The 18,311-nt window shown below is 38.1% G+C and overlaps 1 protein-coding gene across 1 annotated transcript; it reads left to right on the top strand.

Annotated features, from left to right (window-relative positions):
• The first annotated feature begins 577 nt into the window (after positions 1-577).
• On the top strand, positions 578-6,196 carry LOC139187212 (olfactory receptor 5AN1-like). Its single transcript, XM_070803219.1, has one exon. The coding sequence runs from the start codon at positions 3,216-3,218 to the stop codon at positions 4,152-4,154; it is 939 nt and encodes a 312-aa protein (XP_070659320.1). The 5' UTR covers positions 578-3,215; the 3' UTR covers positions 4,155-6,196.
• Positions 6,197-18,311: the final 12,115 nt, after the last annotated feature.

Here is an 18,311-nt window from a genome sequence, read left to right as displayed (position 1 = left end):
ATAATGACTTGATGCATGTATATACTGCTCAGTGGTCACCACCATAAAATAGTCAGCATCCATCACTTGCCGTAGACATAATGTTATTCCTTATTATGAGATCTTTTGAGGTCTATTTTCTTAGAAACTTTCAAGTATACAATACAGTATTATTAACTAATGTCATCATGTTGTACATTGTATCCCCAGAACTTATCTTCTAACTGGGAGTTTATATCTTCTGATCATTTTTAACTAGTTCCTCCATCTTCTACTCCTGCCTCTGTCAATCACAATCTGATTTTTTAAAAAATGAGATTTATTTTTAGATTCTCCATAAAGGGAGATTATACAGTATTTGTTTTTCTCTGTGTGACTGATCTCACTTAGCAGAATGCCCTTGAGATCTATCCCAGCTGTTGCAAATGCCAAGGTTTTCTTTTTCATGTCCGAATAGTTCATATATATGTATACATGTGTGTGTGTGTGTGTATATATATATATATATATATATATATATATATGCACATGTGTGTAATTTTGTTTTGTTCATTCACTTTTCAGACAAGATCAGACACATTCAGGGTAGTATGGCCATAGTAGCCATTCACCTTTCAGTGGACATCTAAGTTGTTTCAATGTTTTGGCTATTGTAATAATTGTAAATAACTCTCTAGTGAGCATGAGTTCTTTATGTATTTTGGATGCGAACTCCTTACTAGATGTGTTTCTGCAAATATTTTCTCCCAATTCATGGATTGCCTTTTCCTTTTGTTTATTTCTTTTGCTTTTTAGTTTGATATAGTCTCACTTTTTTTTTTAAAATATAGCTTTGCAATGCAATTTGAAATCAGGAAGCATAATGTCTCCAGCTTTGGTCTCTTTCTCAGGATTGCTTTGTCTGTTCAGGGTATTTGTGGTGCCAGGCCAAGTTTAGGATTGTTGTTATATTTCTGTGAAAAATGTCTTTGGAATCTTGATAGGTATTGCATTGAATCTATCAATGGCTTTGGGCATTATGGACAATTTAACAATATCCGTTCTTTCTATCCATGAAGATGGAAGATCTTTCTATTTACTGGTGTCTTGTCATTTTCTTTTGTCAGTGTCTTATAGTGAGTGTTCATTTTGAAGATCTTTCATCTCCTCAGTTAATTCATTCCTGAGTGTTTTGTTTTTGATACTACTGTAAATGGAATTGTTTTATTTCTTTTTTTCAGATAATTTGTTCTAGGTAATAGAAATGCAACTGATTTCTATCTGTTGATTTGGTATACTGCAGTTAACTAAACTTGTTCATAAGATATTACCATTTTGGGGTGGAATCTTTAGGATTTTCTGTATTAAAAATCATGTTGTCAAAAAAAAATCATGTTGTATACAAACAGAAACAGTTTCAATTATTTCCAATTCTCATGGCATTTATTTATTTATTTATCTTTCATGCCTGATTGACCTGGCTTGGATTTCTAGAGCTAAGTTGAGTAGGAATGGTTAGTTACTTGTCTTACTCCTGATCTTAGGAGAGACACCTTCAGTCACTCACCACTGAGTATGTTAGATGAAGGCATGTCACGATGTGCTTTATTATGTTGAGATGAAGTCTTTCTATACTTGACTCATGAATTTTTGTCATGATTGGATGTTGAATTTGCCAAATGCTTTTTGTGCATTTATTGAGAGGCTTATGTGATTTTTACATTTCATTATATTAAAGCAGTGTATCACATTGATTGATCGACCCGTTCTTGCATCTCAAGAATGAACCCTACTAGATCATGGTGTATGATCCTTTCTATGTGCTGCTGAATTTTATTTGCTAGTATTTTGTTGAGAGTTTAAAAATCTCCATTTATCAAGGGTAATGACCTGTGATTTTATTTTCTTGTAATTTCCCTATCTCACTTTGGTATCAAAGTAATATTGGCTTTGTAAAATGAGTTTGGAAATGTTATTTTTTCTTTAACTTTTTGGAAGACTTTGAAAATGATTGGCATTAATCTTCTTTAAATGTTTGATAGAATTCATCATGAAGCCTTCTGGTCCTGGGTATTTCTTTGCTGGGAGGTTTTTAATTACTGATTCAATCTCCTTAGTCATTATTGGCCTGTTTAGTCTTTCTGTTTCCCCTTGATTCAGTTTTCCTAAGTTGTATATTTCTAGAAATTTATTCATTTTTTCTAGGTTGTCCAGTTTGGCAGGAAAACCATAGACCAAGAGGAGCCCTCTTGGTGTGACACTGAGCCAGTAGTGGGGAAGGGCAAGTCTGTCAGAGAGGAACTTCTCTACTCCCTTAATGTGGTTCTTCTTGGTCAATGTGGTCCAGAGGGGTGCTTCACATTCATCTCTGTGTTTTAGGATTTTCACACTGGTATTCTTCCTATGAATAGTTGCTAGTTACTTTTTAAGTGAGGGGAACTGAAATTAGGAATGATCTATAATGCCATCTTGATTATGACACTCAAAACTAAAACTCCAAAGTCTGAAACCTTAACCACAGTTCTCTGCTATTTCCTAAGAAGAAAAATATCATAAAAACAGGCCAATAATGGGGGCCAGTAGTGAGTTGTACTAGCTAATTTTTGAAATATTTTACATGAAGGCCTCCCTAAGAACACTTACAATGTAACTTAATTGGGCATACATGCTGTATCTCTCCAACAACTCAGGATTACAAATCATGATATACTTTTCTAGGCCATTTAGGAGCCACTGTAATAAATATATTTGTAAAAAGATTGAGAGGTTGTTATAAATGGAGTAACTTTCCTATGGATAAAAGAAGAAAATATAAAAATCTCTCTAGATGATCATCTAGTAGAAAAGCTACTTCAAATTTATCCTGAAATGATACCACATTATTATAAAGCAGCAGTTATACATTATTAGAGATCTTCAAAAAACCCAGCATTTTAATCAATGATCTCTTCCTTATATATAATAATCACAAGATTTCTATTGCTTTTTAAAAAAATTTTCAACTTTTTAAATATATCTTTTAATTATCATGAGACCTCATGAAATAATTGAGAACCTGAAGCACTGAGGAGGCACTTCCTGACAATCCAAGACGAAAAGCTGAGATCTTTTCTCCAGGGCAGCAGAGCGTTTCCTTTTATCCAGGGCTCAGTGGAGGAAAAGTATGGTGTATATGAGAATTGTGATGCTACAATCTCAATTGGTGAGCCTGCGATGCATTTTCTTGTCTCTTTTCTGATTTTAGGAGCATCAAACCAATGATTAGGAGAGAAAATATCACAGAGATCACTCATTTTATCCTGTTGGGATTCTCAGATTTTCCCAGAATCACAGTAGTGCTCTTTGTCGTGTTCCTGGTGATATACATTTTGACCATGACTTGGAACCTGTCTCTCCTCATCTTAATAAGAATGGACTCCCACCTCCACACCCCCATGTATTTCTTTCTCAGTAATCTGTCCTTCATAGACATCTGCTACGTGACCTCCACAGCGCCCAAGATGCTCTACGACTTATTCCAGGAGCGGCAGACTATCACCTTTGTGGCTTGTGCTGTTCAGTACTTTGTATTCTCCACCATGGGGTTGAGTGAGTCTTGCCTCATGACCGCCATGGCTTATGACCGATATGCCGCCATTTGTAACCCACTCCTCTATTCGTCAGACATGTCGCCCGCTCTCTGCAGTCGGATGGTTCTGGGATCCTACTTGGCTGGACTCTCTGCTTCTGTATTCCAATTGTGTGCCATGCTCCAGCTCCACTTCTGTGGGCCTAATGTCATCAACCACTTCTTCTGTGACCTGCCCCAGCTGTTACTTCTATCCTGCACTGACACTTTCTTTGTACAACTCTTGACTGTTATATTAACAATGATCTTTGGGGTAATAAATGCCTTAGTTATCATGATATCCTATGTCTACATTGTCATCTCCATCATGAAGATCACGACAGCAAGCGGCAGGTCCAAGGCTTTCAACACCTGTGCTTCCCACCTGACAGCAGTCACTCTCTTCTATACCTCAGCTATATTTGTCTATTTAAGTTCCAGCTCTGGTGGTTCCTCCAGCTTTGACAGATTTGCATCAGTCTTCTATACGGTGGTGATTCCTATGTTGAATCCTTTGATTTACAGTCTGAGGAACAAAGAAATCAAAGATGCCTTGAAGAGGTTGCAAAAGAAGAGACGGTGTTGCTGAGGCCAGAGACTGAGATTTCTGACGGATTTGTCTTGTTAGAATGACCTACCTTAACCCTCAGTAATATTTATATGAATGGACTACAACAAAGTTCATTCTGCCTTTGACAAAGCAGACTTAATTTGACCCAGATAATATGCCAAAATGGACCAACAACTGAATCGAACTACACAGACACAGTATCTTTAAGTCCTAGAGACCCATTGTTTTATCCTCCATGTGGAGTGGCCTCATTATTTATTAATCTATTAACAATTATTCATGAAACGTCAAGGTTTAGAACCTGTTGCTTCTTTTCTACTTCTGAGGTGGAACAGAGTTCCATCTGACCCTAGAGGAGAGACACCTGGCTGAAGCCCCAGGAGTGGGTAAACCTTGTCCCCCAAATATTCTGATGCAGCATAATCCAGACGTGGTGGTCATCGACGTCCGTTCTGTGTTTCTGGCCGGAATGAGAACGAACACACAGAGAGGGTGTGTCTTTGGACAGAAACAAGGTATACAGTTGGCCTAGTTGTGCCTTCCCGGAAGACTTGTCCGATACAACTAAGGTTTGAGTAATACCTCTTTCAGTGCTTTTTATCTGATAAGTTGTTGATCAGATTCTAGTTCCACAGTTGTAGTCTAAATAGGAGGACATGATTTGAACAATAAAGAGAGGTGGAATGAAGTGTGCGGCCCCTTCAGGGCTGTTAACTTATGATTCTGATGATGTAACATTTTGCTTGTAGCGTCCAGTGGGAATTTCTGATGGGGATGATATTCAAAATCCATGTCACAGTCAGCAGCAATTTCTGATATTATGGAAGTCAAGCCCCTCTTTCCCTCCCTCAGTAGGTCTGGAAAATTTACCCCTGGTTGACATAGCTAGTGGGATCATCCTGTCAAAATAATTCCTGCTATTTCAAGCATCCGAACATATTTGAGGTGATGAGAATTGCATGAGAATTCATGGCAATAATAAAGTCACCAAATATTCAATGTTGCAGAGTAAGAGGCAATATGGAAAAACCAATATACATTCCTTTCTATTGTCTGTGTTCAACATGTCACGTCTGAGACCTTTATGGTTGTATGCAGGCAATATAATCACCAAGATGGAATGGCTAGAAGTACTTTAATGCTGATATTTTCCTGCAAACCTCAAACCTCAAGGGGCAAGAAAGGAAATAGTTTGTGGGATAAGCAGGGTTATCAGCTGTAGCCAATTTTTGTCTTCAGAAGCAGGATGTACATTTGTGGTCCCATGGTCTGGTTAAAAAGAAAAACAAGGTGCTATTCTGACTGTTGACTTTCCAGATCTCCCAGACTTGAACCAACTACTTAAATTGTATCATTAATTTATATTTTATCCTTAGAGAGTCATTGGATTCTTTTCTTGTTGTTGTTGTTTTGTTTTAATTTATTTATTTTAACTGGAGGCTAATTATTTTACAATATTGTAGTGGTTTTGCCATACGTTGACTTGAATCAGCCATGGGTGGACATGTATCCCCTCCCTGAACCCCCCTCCACCCTCCCTTCCCATCCCATCTCTCAGGGTCATCCCAGTGCACCAGCCCTGAGCACCCTGTCTCATGCATTGAACCTGGACTGACGATCTGTTTCACATAGTCATTGGATTCTTAATCCTGTTTTATGGTGTCAATGCCAATGGTCCCATGAATTATCCTACTTAATTAACAACTGTAAATGAAGAAGTATTTGAAGCTCTTGTACAATTCTCCATTACTTAACACATGAATACGACTGAGAGAAGGGGAACTGTTGAACTTTTGCTAGAGTATAATTAGGGCTACCCCATGCCAATGAAATGGTGCAATATAAATAAAGGATATGTGCCCACTTCATCCCCATCCAAACATAGGTACATTTCCTTAAGCACTGCTCTGTAAAAATGTATAGGAGTGTATGCAAAATCTGTTTCTAAAAGTCACTGAAGTCTTCACTGGAAGATAGACATCTGCTACATGTTGACAATACAGTGTTGATTATAGTCACTATGCTGTGCCTTAGACCTCCAGAACTTATTCATCCTCCAATTGCAAGTCTGTGCCCTCTAAATTCACCTCTTCAGTTCCCCTGCTCCTATTGAAGCTGAACATTTTTCCATTGCTTGTATGCACCTTGTCTTCATCATCGGATCATCTGTTGATGGACATTTAGCTTGTTTCCATATTTTGGCTTTGTGATTAATGTGGCAATAAATATGGAAGCACATATTTTTTGATATCCTATTTTTATTTCCATTGGATATATACCCATAAGTGGGATTGCTGGATCATATGGTAGATCTATTCTTAATTTTTGAGGAATCTCCATAATGTTTTCTGTAGCAGCTGAGCCCATTTGTGTATCCCCACCCTCAGTGTACAAGCATTCTCTTATCGCCACTTTCTTACCAACACCTGTGCTCTCCCTTTTTCTTACTGATTGCCATTCTAACAGCTGTGAAGTGATGTATCATTGTGGCTTTAATTTACGTTTCCCTGATGATTAGAGACTTGAATACAAAGAGAACCAAACTGAGCATATCACAAATAAAATGTCAAAAGGTAAAGACAAGGAGATAATCGTAAAAGCTGCAAGAGAAAAGCAACTTGTTACATACAAGAGAACGTCCTTAAGGCTATCAGTAGCTTTTTCACTGGAATGTTTCAGCCCAAAGGCAGTGGCACTATATACTCAAAGTGCTGAAAGAAAAACTTGCCAACCAACAGTGGTCTATCCGGATAAGTGTCCTTCAGGATTGAAGGAACGATAGATAGTTTTCCAGAAAAAGGAATCTGATGATTTAACACTAGATTGACTTTACAACAAATGTTAAAGGGAGTTTTTCAAGCAGAAACAAAAGGTCACTAATTAGCAATGCAAAGCATATAAAAATATAAATCTCTCTGGTAGGAGTCAATAATGTGGAATTCTGAATATGCTAGAGTAGCCATGCTGGTATGTCACTTATAAATCTGGTGTGAAGATAAAACTCAGAAGAGGAAAACATAACTAACACTCCAATAATTTGTTAATGGATATACAAGATAAAATAATGTAAATTATTACATCAAAAAAGTAAAATGTGAGAGAGCAAGGTAAAAACTGTTCTTGCATGCATTTGAATATTAAGCTGTTTTCCTGTTAAAACAGACTGTTTTAGGATAAGATCTTTAATGTAAGCCTCATGGTTAATACAAAGCCAATCTATAGTCAATTCACAGAAGATAAAGAGAAATGAATCTAAGCATACCACTACACAAAATCAGCAAATTATAAAGAAAGCAGAAGAAGAAAGAAAGGAATTACAAACCAGTCAGAAAAATAAACAAAATGGCAATAGTAAATTCACATCTGTCAATAAGAATTTAAATATAAATACTAAATTCTCCAATCAAACAGAATGAGTGGTGAACAGATATAAAAGTTGAGCCCAGCTATATGTACCTACAAGACACTCACTACAGCTTTAAGAACTGAAAGAAATTGAAATGGATTGAAAGTAAAGGGATGGAAAAAGTAATTCCATGTAAGTAAAATCCAAAATAGAGCAGGGTTAAGCTATACTCATCTCAGAAAAATTAGCCTTTAAGACAAAAAGTATTATAAGCGGCAAAGAAAGTCTTTATACAATGATAAAGAGATCATACCACAAAGGGATATAGCATTTGTAAATATATATAAACTCAGCATAGCATATGTAAATATACAAATAAAATATTAACAGACTTGAAGGAAGAAGCAGATAGCATTACAATAATAGTAAGGAAATTCAATATCCCACTTTTAACAATGGATAGATCTTCCAGACAAAATATCCATAATGAAACATAGGGATTGAGCTTCACATTGAAACAGAGATGTCTAAGTGACACAAAACATACGCACAAAGAAAGTAAATGCACTCTCGTTACAAGTGCATGTGAACCATCCTCTAAGATAGAGCATGCATTAGGCCACAGAACAAGTCTCAGGAAATATAAGATTGAAAGGATATCAAACATCTTTTCCAGACACAAATGTGTAAAATTACAAATTAAATACAAAAAGAATACTGGAAAATTTGCAAATATGAGGAGGTTAAACAACATGCTACTGAACATCATGAGTCATGGAAGAAATCAAGTTCAGAATTTAAAAAAGTTTGGGACATCCCTGGTGGTCCAGCGGTTAAGAATCTGCCTTGCAATGCAGGGGACATGAGTTTGATCCCTGGTTAAGGATGTAAGATCACACATGCTGCACAAGAACTAAGCCTGCACACTCCAATGACTGAGCCCATACTCCACAGCTAGAGAGTCCGTGCAGTGCAATGAAAGATCCCACATATTTCAGATAAGACCCAATGCAGCCAAATAAATAAATAAATGAATATTTTTTAAAAAATGTCTTGAGACAAAGGAAGTAGAAATACAACATATAATTTATGATATGTAGCAAAATCAGTTTTAAGAGGGAAATTCATAGCAATGAATGACTGTGTAAGTAAAGAGATCTTCCAAAGTGATTGTATCAATTTACATTTCCACCAACAGTGCAAGAACATTCCTTTTCTCCACACCCTCTCCTGCATTTATTGTTTGTAAACTTTTTGATGATGGCCATTCTTACCAGTGTGAGGTGATATCTCATTGTAGTTTTGATTTGCATTTCTCAAAATGCCAGCAAATATGGAAAACTCAGCAGTGGCCACAAGACTGGAAAAGGTCAGTTTGCATTCCAATCCCAAAGAAGGGCAATGCTAAAGAATGTTCAAACTACCGCACAATTGCACTCATTTCACATGCTAGCAAGGTCATGCTCAAAGTCCTTCAAGCTAGGATTCAATAGAGTGTGAACCTAGAACTTCCAGATGTACAAGCTGGATTTAGAAAGGGCAGAGGAACCAGAGAGAAAATTGCAAACATCTATTGAATCATAGAAAAAGCAAAGGAATTCCAGAAAAACATCTACTTCTGCTTCATTGACTGTGCTAAAAGCTTTGACTGTGTGGGTCATAACAACCTGTGGAAAATTCTTAAAGAGATGGAATACCAGACCACCATACTTGTGTCCTGAGAAACCTGTATGCAGGTCAACAAGCAACAGTTAGAACCAGGCATGAAACAACAGACTGGTTCAAAATTGAGGCAGGAGTATGTCAAGGCTGTATATTGTCAGCCTGCTTATTTAATTTATATGCAGAGTACATCATATGAAATGCCATACTGGATGAAACACAAGCTGGAATCAAGATTGCCTCATGTTTTTAAATGTCTTAACAATCTGTTCAGTCTAAATGGTGAAATCATTGGTTTTTATCACAAGGGTATATAACTACTAACAAATTGAAAGTGAAAGTGACTCAGTGTGTCTGACTCTTTGCCACCCCATGGACTATACAGTCTATGGAATTCTCCAGGCCAGAGTACTGGAGTGGGTGGGTGTTCCCTTCTCCAGGGGATCTTTCCAACCCAGGGATCAAGCCCAGGTCTCCCATACTGTGAACAACTTCTTTATCAGCTAAGCTACAAGGGAAGCCCAAGAATACAGGAGTGAGTGGCCTATCCCTTCTCCAGCATATCTTCCCAACCCAGGAATCGAACTGGGGTCTCCTGCATTCCAGACGGATTCTTTACCGACTGAGCTCTCAGGAAGCCAGAAGAGTCAGTGAGTAGTAGAAGTGTTAGTTGCTCAGTTGTGTCCTATTCTTTGCAACCCTATGGATTGCAGCTCACCAAGCTCCTCTGTCCATGGGATTCTCCAGGCAAGAATACTGGAGTGGATTGCCATTCCCTCTTCCAGAGGATCTTCCAGAGGATCTTCCTGACCTAGGGATCGAACCTGGGTCTCCTGCATTGCAGACAGATTTTTTACCATCTGAGCTTTACCGTCCCTGACCCAGGGAGCCTGGGTCTCTATTATTAAGAGTTAAATCACATAATTAACTCATTACCCACCCGTCTCTTTCTCCCTAGAAGTAAGATTAGGTGAAGAAGATGAAACTGAGAATGGAGCCTTCCTAAAATATCTCTATATCCCCAGGAATGACAGGATAGATGAGCTCCATTTCAAACAAACAAACAAACAAAAAACCCCCCAAAAGTTTGTGAGAATCATCTTAAGTAGTTATTTTTAATGAATGATTCGTAATTCAGCATATTTGGGAAAGAATTCCAATTTAGAACATATTAGTTACGCCTGCTCTTTTCAGGGGGTGGGGAAGCTGCATCGTGCAGTAGGCAGGATCTAAGTTCCACAATGGGTTCAGGGATGGAACCCATGCAGCACGCATTGGGAGCTTGATTCTTTACCACTGGACTCCAGAGAAATCTCCATTACACCTACTATTAACAGAAGGCATGCTGCATACTACACACTCTAAATACTTCACGAGCATTATCTAAGTTGAATATACTGTCAGCCCTATATTATAGGTGATACTGCTAAATCTCAGATAGGTTAACTTGCTGGAGGTCACACCCTCATCAAGTAGAAGAGCTAAAATTCAACTCAGTTTGGCCAATACCAATGCCTGTGGCTGTAACCATGATAATTAGTTTTATTGTATTCCTTTTTGCTTAAATTTCTCATTTAGGCGTAGGAAATAATGCCATGACCATTTCTCAAGGTGTTGATTGAGTGAGGTTAAGTATTTGAGAAAATGTACGTATGTATCTGGGCTTCCCAGGTAACGCTGAGTGAAGAGTGAAGTCGCTCAGTCGTGTCCGACTCTTTGTGACCCCATGGAGTGTAGCCCACCAGGCTCCTGGATCCATGAATTTTCTAGGCAAGAGTACTGGAGTGGGTTGCCATTTCCTTCTCCATAGTCGTGAAGAAACCGCCTGCAGGAGACATAAGAGACACAGGTCAATCCCTGGGTCAGGAAGTTCCCTGGGAGGAGGGCATGGCCACCCACTCCAGTATTCTTGCCTGGAGGACCCCAAAGACAGAGGAGCTTGGTGGGCTACTGTCCACTGGGTCGCAAAGAATAGGACACAACTGAAGCAACTTAGCATGCATATAGGTATGTGTATATCTATAAAATGAAATTGCTTTGCAAACAGGAAAGTGTTCATGTACATGTATTTTGTTGTGTTCAGAGTATTTTTCCAGCTAACTGTGTCATCCTGGGGAAATTCCAGCTCCATATATTCAGATCCTCACTTGGAAATCATAGGTATAGGACTAGAGGATCGCCATGTCCACTTCGGCTCATAGGACTCCAATTTCATGAAAAGAAAAGCTATAATGATGAGATCATGTCAGGCCCAAGGAAGAGAGAACTGACTCAGAAGGGACTTGATAACATAGGGCATGAAATTAGCAGGGACAAAACTCCATGACAACCATGACTCTAGAGAGCAAGTACTTGGAGTTTTTGAGCCCTGATTATCTTCCCTCCCACCCCGCTCTGCCCTTAGTAACACATTTAAGAGGATTTTCAGCATGGGCATCTCTCTGGCTGTGAGTGTATAATGGTTTAAAGGTTCCCATCTCAGAGAGCAATAGGACCCACCTGGACAATTCCTTTGGAAAAGAAATAGAAAATTTCAACCTTTGGCAAGAACTCTGTCTTTCTGGGTATCTGGGTGAAGGTGAGAGGGCAAAATTTAGAGAGGCTAGTAGACTGTGTGATGTCTCTATAGCCATGTGAAGCATCCAGTAGGACCTTTGCAGAAGAACTTTCATAGCCCCCAGAAGATCCTATCTTTCTACTCTTCCCCCTTCTCAAGTCCATACCTTCCCCTTATGGCCCTTCCTCCAGGTTTCTTTCTCCTTTATACCAGTTCTCTAACCTTCAGTGGAAAGATTAACCTGTCGTGTAAACATCAGGTATTGCTCTGGGGTGGCCTATGGATGTTGAGTTACAGTTCTGCAATATCTTAAGGATGGGATCTTGAACTTTGTTACCTTATGATTTTTTTTTTCCACCTGGAAAATGAGGGTAAAGGATCATCTAGAATAAAACGAGATAATGTCTATTAAACCTACTACCTTGTAAAAGTGAATTGTGTTGAATCAAAAATAATCATTTACTGAACTTCATGGGAATTAACTATGGTCTAAACACGTCTGACTTATTCTTGCCAAGAGCACTTCTAATTTAATTTGTTCCCTTGAGGATGTTCTCATACAATAATAATTGATTTGATATCCGCTTCAATATATCGCTTTGAATCATTACTTTCTGTACAGGAAAGCCAAACTAGTTACTCCATAATAATATGTCAGAACTACTCATGTATAATTCCATGGCCTTTTGAATTATACATCACTAATTTTCCATTGTCATCTTTGGAGATCCTGGGGTTCTGAGGATGCTAGAGTGGGTGACACAGATATGAGAGGTGCCCCTCTCCAAGCACATGTGTGTGTTAGTCACTCAGTCGTGTCTGACTCTTTAAGACCTCCATGGACTAGAGCCCCCGAGGCTCCTCCGTCTGTGGAATTCTCCAGACAAGAATACTGGAGTGGGTTGCCATTTCCTTCTCCACCAAACAGACGTAGTGGTTGTTTCACTGCCTCCTTTGAACCTTCTTACATCGTTCTTTATCCGGTGACGTTCTTGGCTTTCTTAACCTGCACAAACTCGCAAGTGACCATGTCCTTAGTAGATCAGATTTGAAAAAGATTTTGATACATATGTATGCCCACCCCTTATTGGCTTATGCTTTTTATGTTACAGGCCTTACCACATTGCCTCTTAAAAATATTTTGCAATTATATTTGCCACTTTATCAAGTGTATTTCAAAATTATCTTAGGTAAGTGGAATTTTCAGTCATAATCAACTTTCAGATTGTTATACTTTTATTCGTATAGTTTCTGGTTGATTGTTCTACTTCAGAAATTTCTTTTTCATCCCAAGATTTTATGAAATCATATTATTAATTTTGCTAATCCTTTTAAAAAACTTCAATATAATTGTTTTACAATATTGTATTAGTTTCAGATATACAGCAAGGTGGTTCTGCTGTACACATATGTGTAAATATATACATATTCACCTTCAGATTCTTTTCATTATAGATTATTACAAGATATTGAAGATATTTCCCTGTGCTGTACAGTAAGTTCTTGTCACTTATCTATTTTTTATATAGCACTGTATAGACATTAGTCCTAAACTCCTAATTTACGTCTCCCCTGTTACCCTGCTATCCCCCTGTTTGTATTCTATGAGTCTATTTCTCTTTTGTAGAGAAGTTCGTTTGTATCATTTTTTTTAGTTTCCACATATAAGTGATATCACATGATATCTGTCTTTCTCTCTCTGACTTATTTCATTTCATATGATAATCTCTAGGTCTATCTATGTTGCTACAAATGGCATTATTTCATTCTTTTTAATGGCTGGGCAATATTTCATCATATATGTGTACCACGTCTACTTTTTCTTTCTTTAAAAAAGTTTAGCTTCTTTGTATTATTTTCTTTTCACCCCTGACGCTCCCATGTCACTTTTGCACTGAGTAATGATTTATGTTCACATATTTTTAAAAGAAAATAATGGGAAGTTGTGTTTTATTTTATTTAAGATTTAGTTTCCAACCACTAAAACATTTCTCATTCTCTGATTTCATTTGCATAGTTTAAGATTTTTTTTTCATTTTGTTTTTAATTGGAGGATAACTATTTTACAATGTTGTGTTGATTTGTCCCATACATCAACATCAATCAGCCACAGGTAGACATATGTCCCCTTGTTCTTAAACATCCCTCCCACCTCCCTCCCATCCCACCCCTCTAAGTTGACACAGAGCACCAGTTTTGGGTTTCCTGTGTCATACAGCAAATTCCCACTGGCTATCTGTTTTGTATATGGTAATGTACACGTTTCAATGCTACTCTCTCAAATGATTCCACCTTCTCCCTCCCCAACTGTGTAATATGTCACTGTATTTATGTACCACATCTTCTTCATCCATTCCTCTATTAATGGACCTTTACACTGCTTCCATATCTTGGCTATTGTAACTGGTGCTGCTATGAACATTGGAGTGTGTGTATCTTTTTGAATTAGAGTCTTCTCTGAATATATGGCCAGGAATGGGATTGTAAAACCATATATTGGCTGCAGCAATTTACAGTCCTACCCAGCAATGTGGGACGGTTCCCTTTTCTTCACATCGGTTCCAGCACTTATTATTTTAAAATGTTCTGATGATGGCCATTCTGACTGAACAACAACAGCAACAACATTCTGACCAGTGTGAGATGATTGTTCTGCAAAATATTTTACTTTTGCTTTAGGGTCAAAGGATTCATTAATAGAAGAAGCCACTTGTTACATACAAATAGATAATTTCAATTTTTATAGATTATCTGACTTAATGTCAATATACAGTCATTAAAAGAAAGGAAATAGAAACAATAGAGAGAAGTAACAGCGTCAGATCAGATCAGATCAGATCAGTCGCTCAGTCATGTCCGACTCTTTGCGACCCCATGAATCGCAGCACGCCAGGCCTCCCTGTCCATCACCAACTCCTGGAGTTCACTCAGACTCACGTCCATTGAGTCAGTGATGCCATCCAGCCATCTCATTCTCTGTTGTCCCCTTCTCCTCCTGCCCACAATCCCTCCAACATCAGAGCCTTTTCCAATGAGTCAACTCTTCGCATGAGGTGGCCAAAGTACTGGAGTTTCAGCTTTAGCATCATTCCTTCCAAAGAAATCCCAGGGCTGATCTCCTTCAGAATGGACTGGTTGGATGTCCTTGCAGTGCAAGCGACTCTCAAGAGTCTTCTCCAACACCACAGTTCAAAAGCATCAATTCTTTGGCGCTCAGCCTTCTTCACAGTCCAACTCTCACATCCATACATGACCACAGGAGAAACCATAGCCTTGACTAGACGAACCTTACATCACCAAATTGGGCCAGCAACCTACATCCAGACTTGAACAGTGCTAGGAAGTCCCAAGTAATAGCAATCTGGAGTCTCTATTGGGAAAGGGTCCCAGGTGGTGCATCCACCCCAAGGTGACTTCCAATTTCAGTTTGGGGGGCTCCTGTTTGCAATCCAAGGCTGCAAACTTATATCATCATCAGTTTGTGTGCAAAAATGCAGCTTTGATTTCACTTTAACTTTTACAATGCTGTTTGTTTCACCTTGGGAAGTGTAAGACTTCTTGGACCCTGGGGGACTGGCCAGACCTCCAGGGGCTCAAGAATTCCAAGACTCACTCCCTTTTTTTATCTAAAGTGCTACCTGACTTGCTATGCTTGCAAGTGGGCACAGAATCCAGGCAGTGTCCAGGCAGGTCAGAAGCAGGTGAGAGGCCTGCTTCTGAAGTCTGAACAAGACTTCCTCCACCTAATTTCCCTAACAGGTGATACATCATTTCACTTTTATCTGCATGTTCTAATAAATAGCAATATGGAAAACCATTTCATGTGCCTGTTGGCCATCAGTGTGTCTTCTTTGGAAAACTGTTTATTTGGGTCTTCTGCTCATTTTTTGATTCAGTTATTTGGTCTTTTTGCTATTGAGTTTTATGAGCTGTTTTTATGCTTTGGAAATTAAGCTTTCATTGGTTCCATCATTTGCAAATATTTTCTCTCAGTCTGTTGGCTGTCTTTTTGTTTTGTTTATGGTTTCCTTTGCTGTGCAAACACTTTTATGTGTCATTTATTTATTTTTGCTTTTGTTTCTTTTACTTTGGGAGACTGTTACTACCATTTATCAGTGAATGTTTGCCTCTGTTCTCTTGTAGGTGTTTTGTGGTGTCCTGTCTTATGTTTAATCACCAAGGTAGTTTTGTTTATTCTTATGTGTGGTATGAGAGTATGGTCTAACTTTATTGATTTACATGTGGCTGTCCAGCTTTCCAAACACCACTTGCTAAAGAGGCTGTCTTTTCTCCATTGTGCATCCTTGCCTCCTCTGTTGCAAACTAATTGACTGTGAGTGGATGGATTTATTTCAGGGCTGTTGATTCTGTTCCATTGATCCATGTGACTGTTTTTTGCCAAAACCAGTGTATTTTGATTGACGTAACTTCACAGTATTGTCTGAAGTCTGGGAGGGTTTTATGTTTCCAATTTTGCTCTTTTCCCTTAGAACTACTCTGGCAATTCTGGGTCTTTTTTAGTTGCATATTAACTTTAGGATTATTTGTTTTAATTCTTTGAAAAAAGTCACAAGTATTTTGATAGAGATCACATTAAATGTGTAGCTTGCTTTGGGTAGAATGGCTATTTTAATGATATTAATTCTTCCAATTCAATAGCAAGGGATATCTTTATATCATTTTCAACTTCCTTTAAATTATTTTCAGTTTCTTTCATTATTTTTTTATAGTTTTCTGTGTGTATGTCTTTCACATCCTTGGTTAGGTATATCATTTTTTTTTGACATGGTGTAAATGGAATTGTTTCTTTTTTACTTTCTCTTTATTATATTTCATTTTTTGTTTAAATAAATGTAAAGATATTTGTATATGGTCTTGTATCCTGCTACCTTCAGTTCAGTTCAGTTCAGTCACTCAGTGGTGTCTGACTCTTTGTGACCCATTTCATTAGTTTTATTAAGTTTTTGTGTAAGGTCTTTAGGGGTTTCTGTATAGAGTTTTAACTTATTTGCATACAAAGAAAATTTTACCTGTTCCTTTCCAACTTGGGTACGTTTTATTTCTTTTCATTGTCTGACTTCTGTGGTAGGACTTCCAATACTGTATTGAATAGTCTTGGTGAGAGTGGCCCTTCTTGTCTTGTTCCAGAATTTAGCAGAAAGGGTTTCAGTTTTTCACTGTTATGTGTTATATTGGCTGTGGATTTGTCATAAGTGGTATTATGCTGAAATATGCTCCCTCTATATCCATTTTTGTGAGAGTTTTTTTAATCATGTGGAACGGTGTTTATGATGTTGAATTTTGTCAAATGCTTTTTCTGCATCTATAGACACTGTGGTTTTTGTCTTTTCTTTTTTTAAATTTAATTGAATTTTATAACTTTACAATATTGTATTGGTTTTGCCATATATCAAAATGAATCCGCCACAGGTATACATGTGTTCCCCATCCTGAACCCTCCTCCCTCCTCCGTCCCCATACCATCCCTCTGGGTCGTTCCAGTGCACCAGCCTAGAGCATCCAATATCGTGCATCGAACCTGGACTGGTGACTCGTTTCATATATGATATTATATATATTTCAATGCCATTCTCCCAAATCATCCCACCCTCTCCCTCTCCCACAGAGTCCAAAAGACTGTTCTATACATCAGTGTCTCTCTTGCTGTCTCATATACAAGGTTATTGTTACCATCTTCCTAAATTCCATATATATGTATTAGTATACTGTATTGGTGTTTTTCTTTCTGGCTTACTTCACTCTGTATAATAGGCTCCAGTTTCATCCACCTCATTAGAACTGATTCAAATGTATTAATTTTAATGGCTGAGTAATACTCCATTGTGTATATGTACCATAGCTTTCTTATCTATTCATCTGCTGATGGACATCTAGGTTGCTTCCATGTCCTGGCTATTATAAACAGTGCTGCGATGAACACTGGGGTACATGTGTCTCTTTCAATTCTGGTTTCCTCGGTGTGTATGCCCAGCAGTGGGATTGCTGGATCATAAGGCAGTTCTATTTCCAGTTTTTTAAGGAATCTCCACACTGTTCTCCATAGTGGCTGTACTAGTTCGCATTCCCACCAACAGTGTAAGAGGGTTCCCTTTTCTCCACATCCTCTCCAGCATTTATTGCTTGTAGACTTTTGGATCGCAGCCATTCTGACTGGTGTGAAATGGTACCTCATAGTGGTTTTGATATGCATTTCTCTGATAATGAGTGATGCTGAGCATCTTTTCATGTGTTTGTTAGCCATCTGTGTGTCTTCTTTGGAGAAATGTCTATTTAGTTCTTTGGCCCATTTTTTGATTGGGTCATTTATTTTTCTGGAGTTGAGCTGTAGGAGTTGCTTGTATATTTTTGAAATTAGTTGTTTGTCTGTTGCTTCATTTGCTATTATTTTCTCCCATTCTGAAGGCTGTCTTTTCACTTGCTTATAGTTTCCTTTGTTGTGCAGAAGCTTTTAATTTTAATTAGGTCCCATTTGTTTATTTTTGCTTTTATTTCCAATATTCTTGGAGGTGGGTCATAGAGGATCCTGCTGTGATGTATGTCGGAGAGTGTTTTGCCTATGTTCTCCTCTAAGAGTTTTATAGTTTCTGGT

This window comes from Bos indicus, chromosome 15 (assembly GCF_029378745.1).
Source record: "Bos indicus isolate NIAB-ARS_2022 breed Sahiwal x Tharparkar chromosome 15, NIAB-ARS_B.indTharparkar_mat_pri_1.0, whole genome shotgun sequence".
NCBI lineage: Eukaryota > Metazoa > Chordata > Mammalia > Artiodactyla > Bovidae > Bos > Bos indicus.
The sequence above is the reverse complement of the archived record's forward strand: the minus strand, read 5'-3'. Positions and strand labels throughout refer to the sequence as shown.

Excerpts from the sequence above, each read along its gene's own strand:
- LOC139187212 (XM_070803219.1), top strand. The coding sequence starts at position 3,216 with ATGATTAGGAGAGAAAATATCACAGAGATCACTCATTTTATCCTGTTG.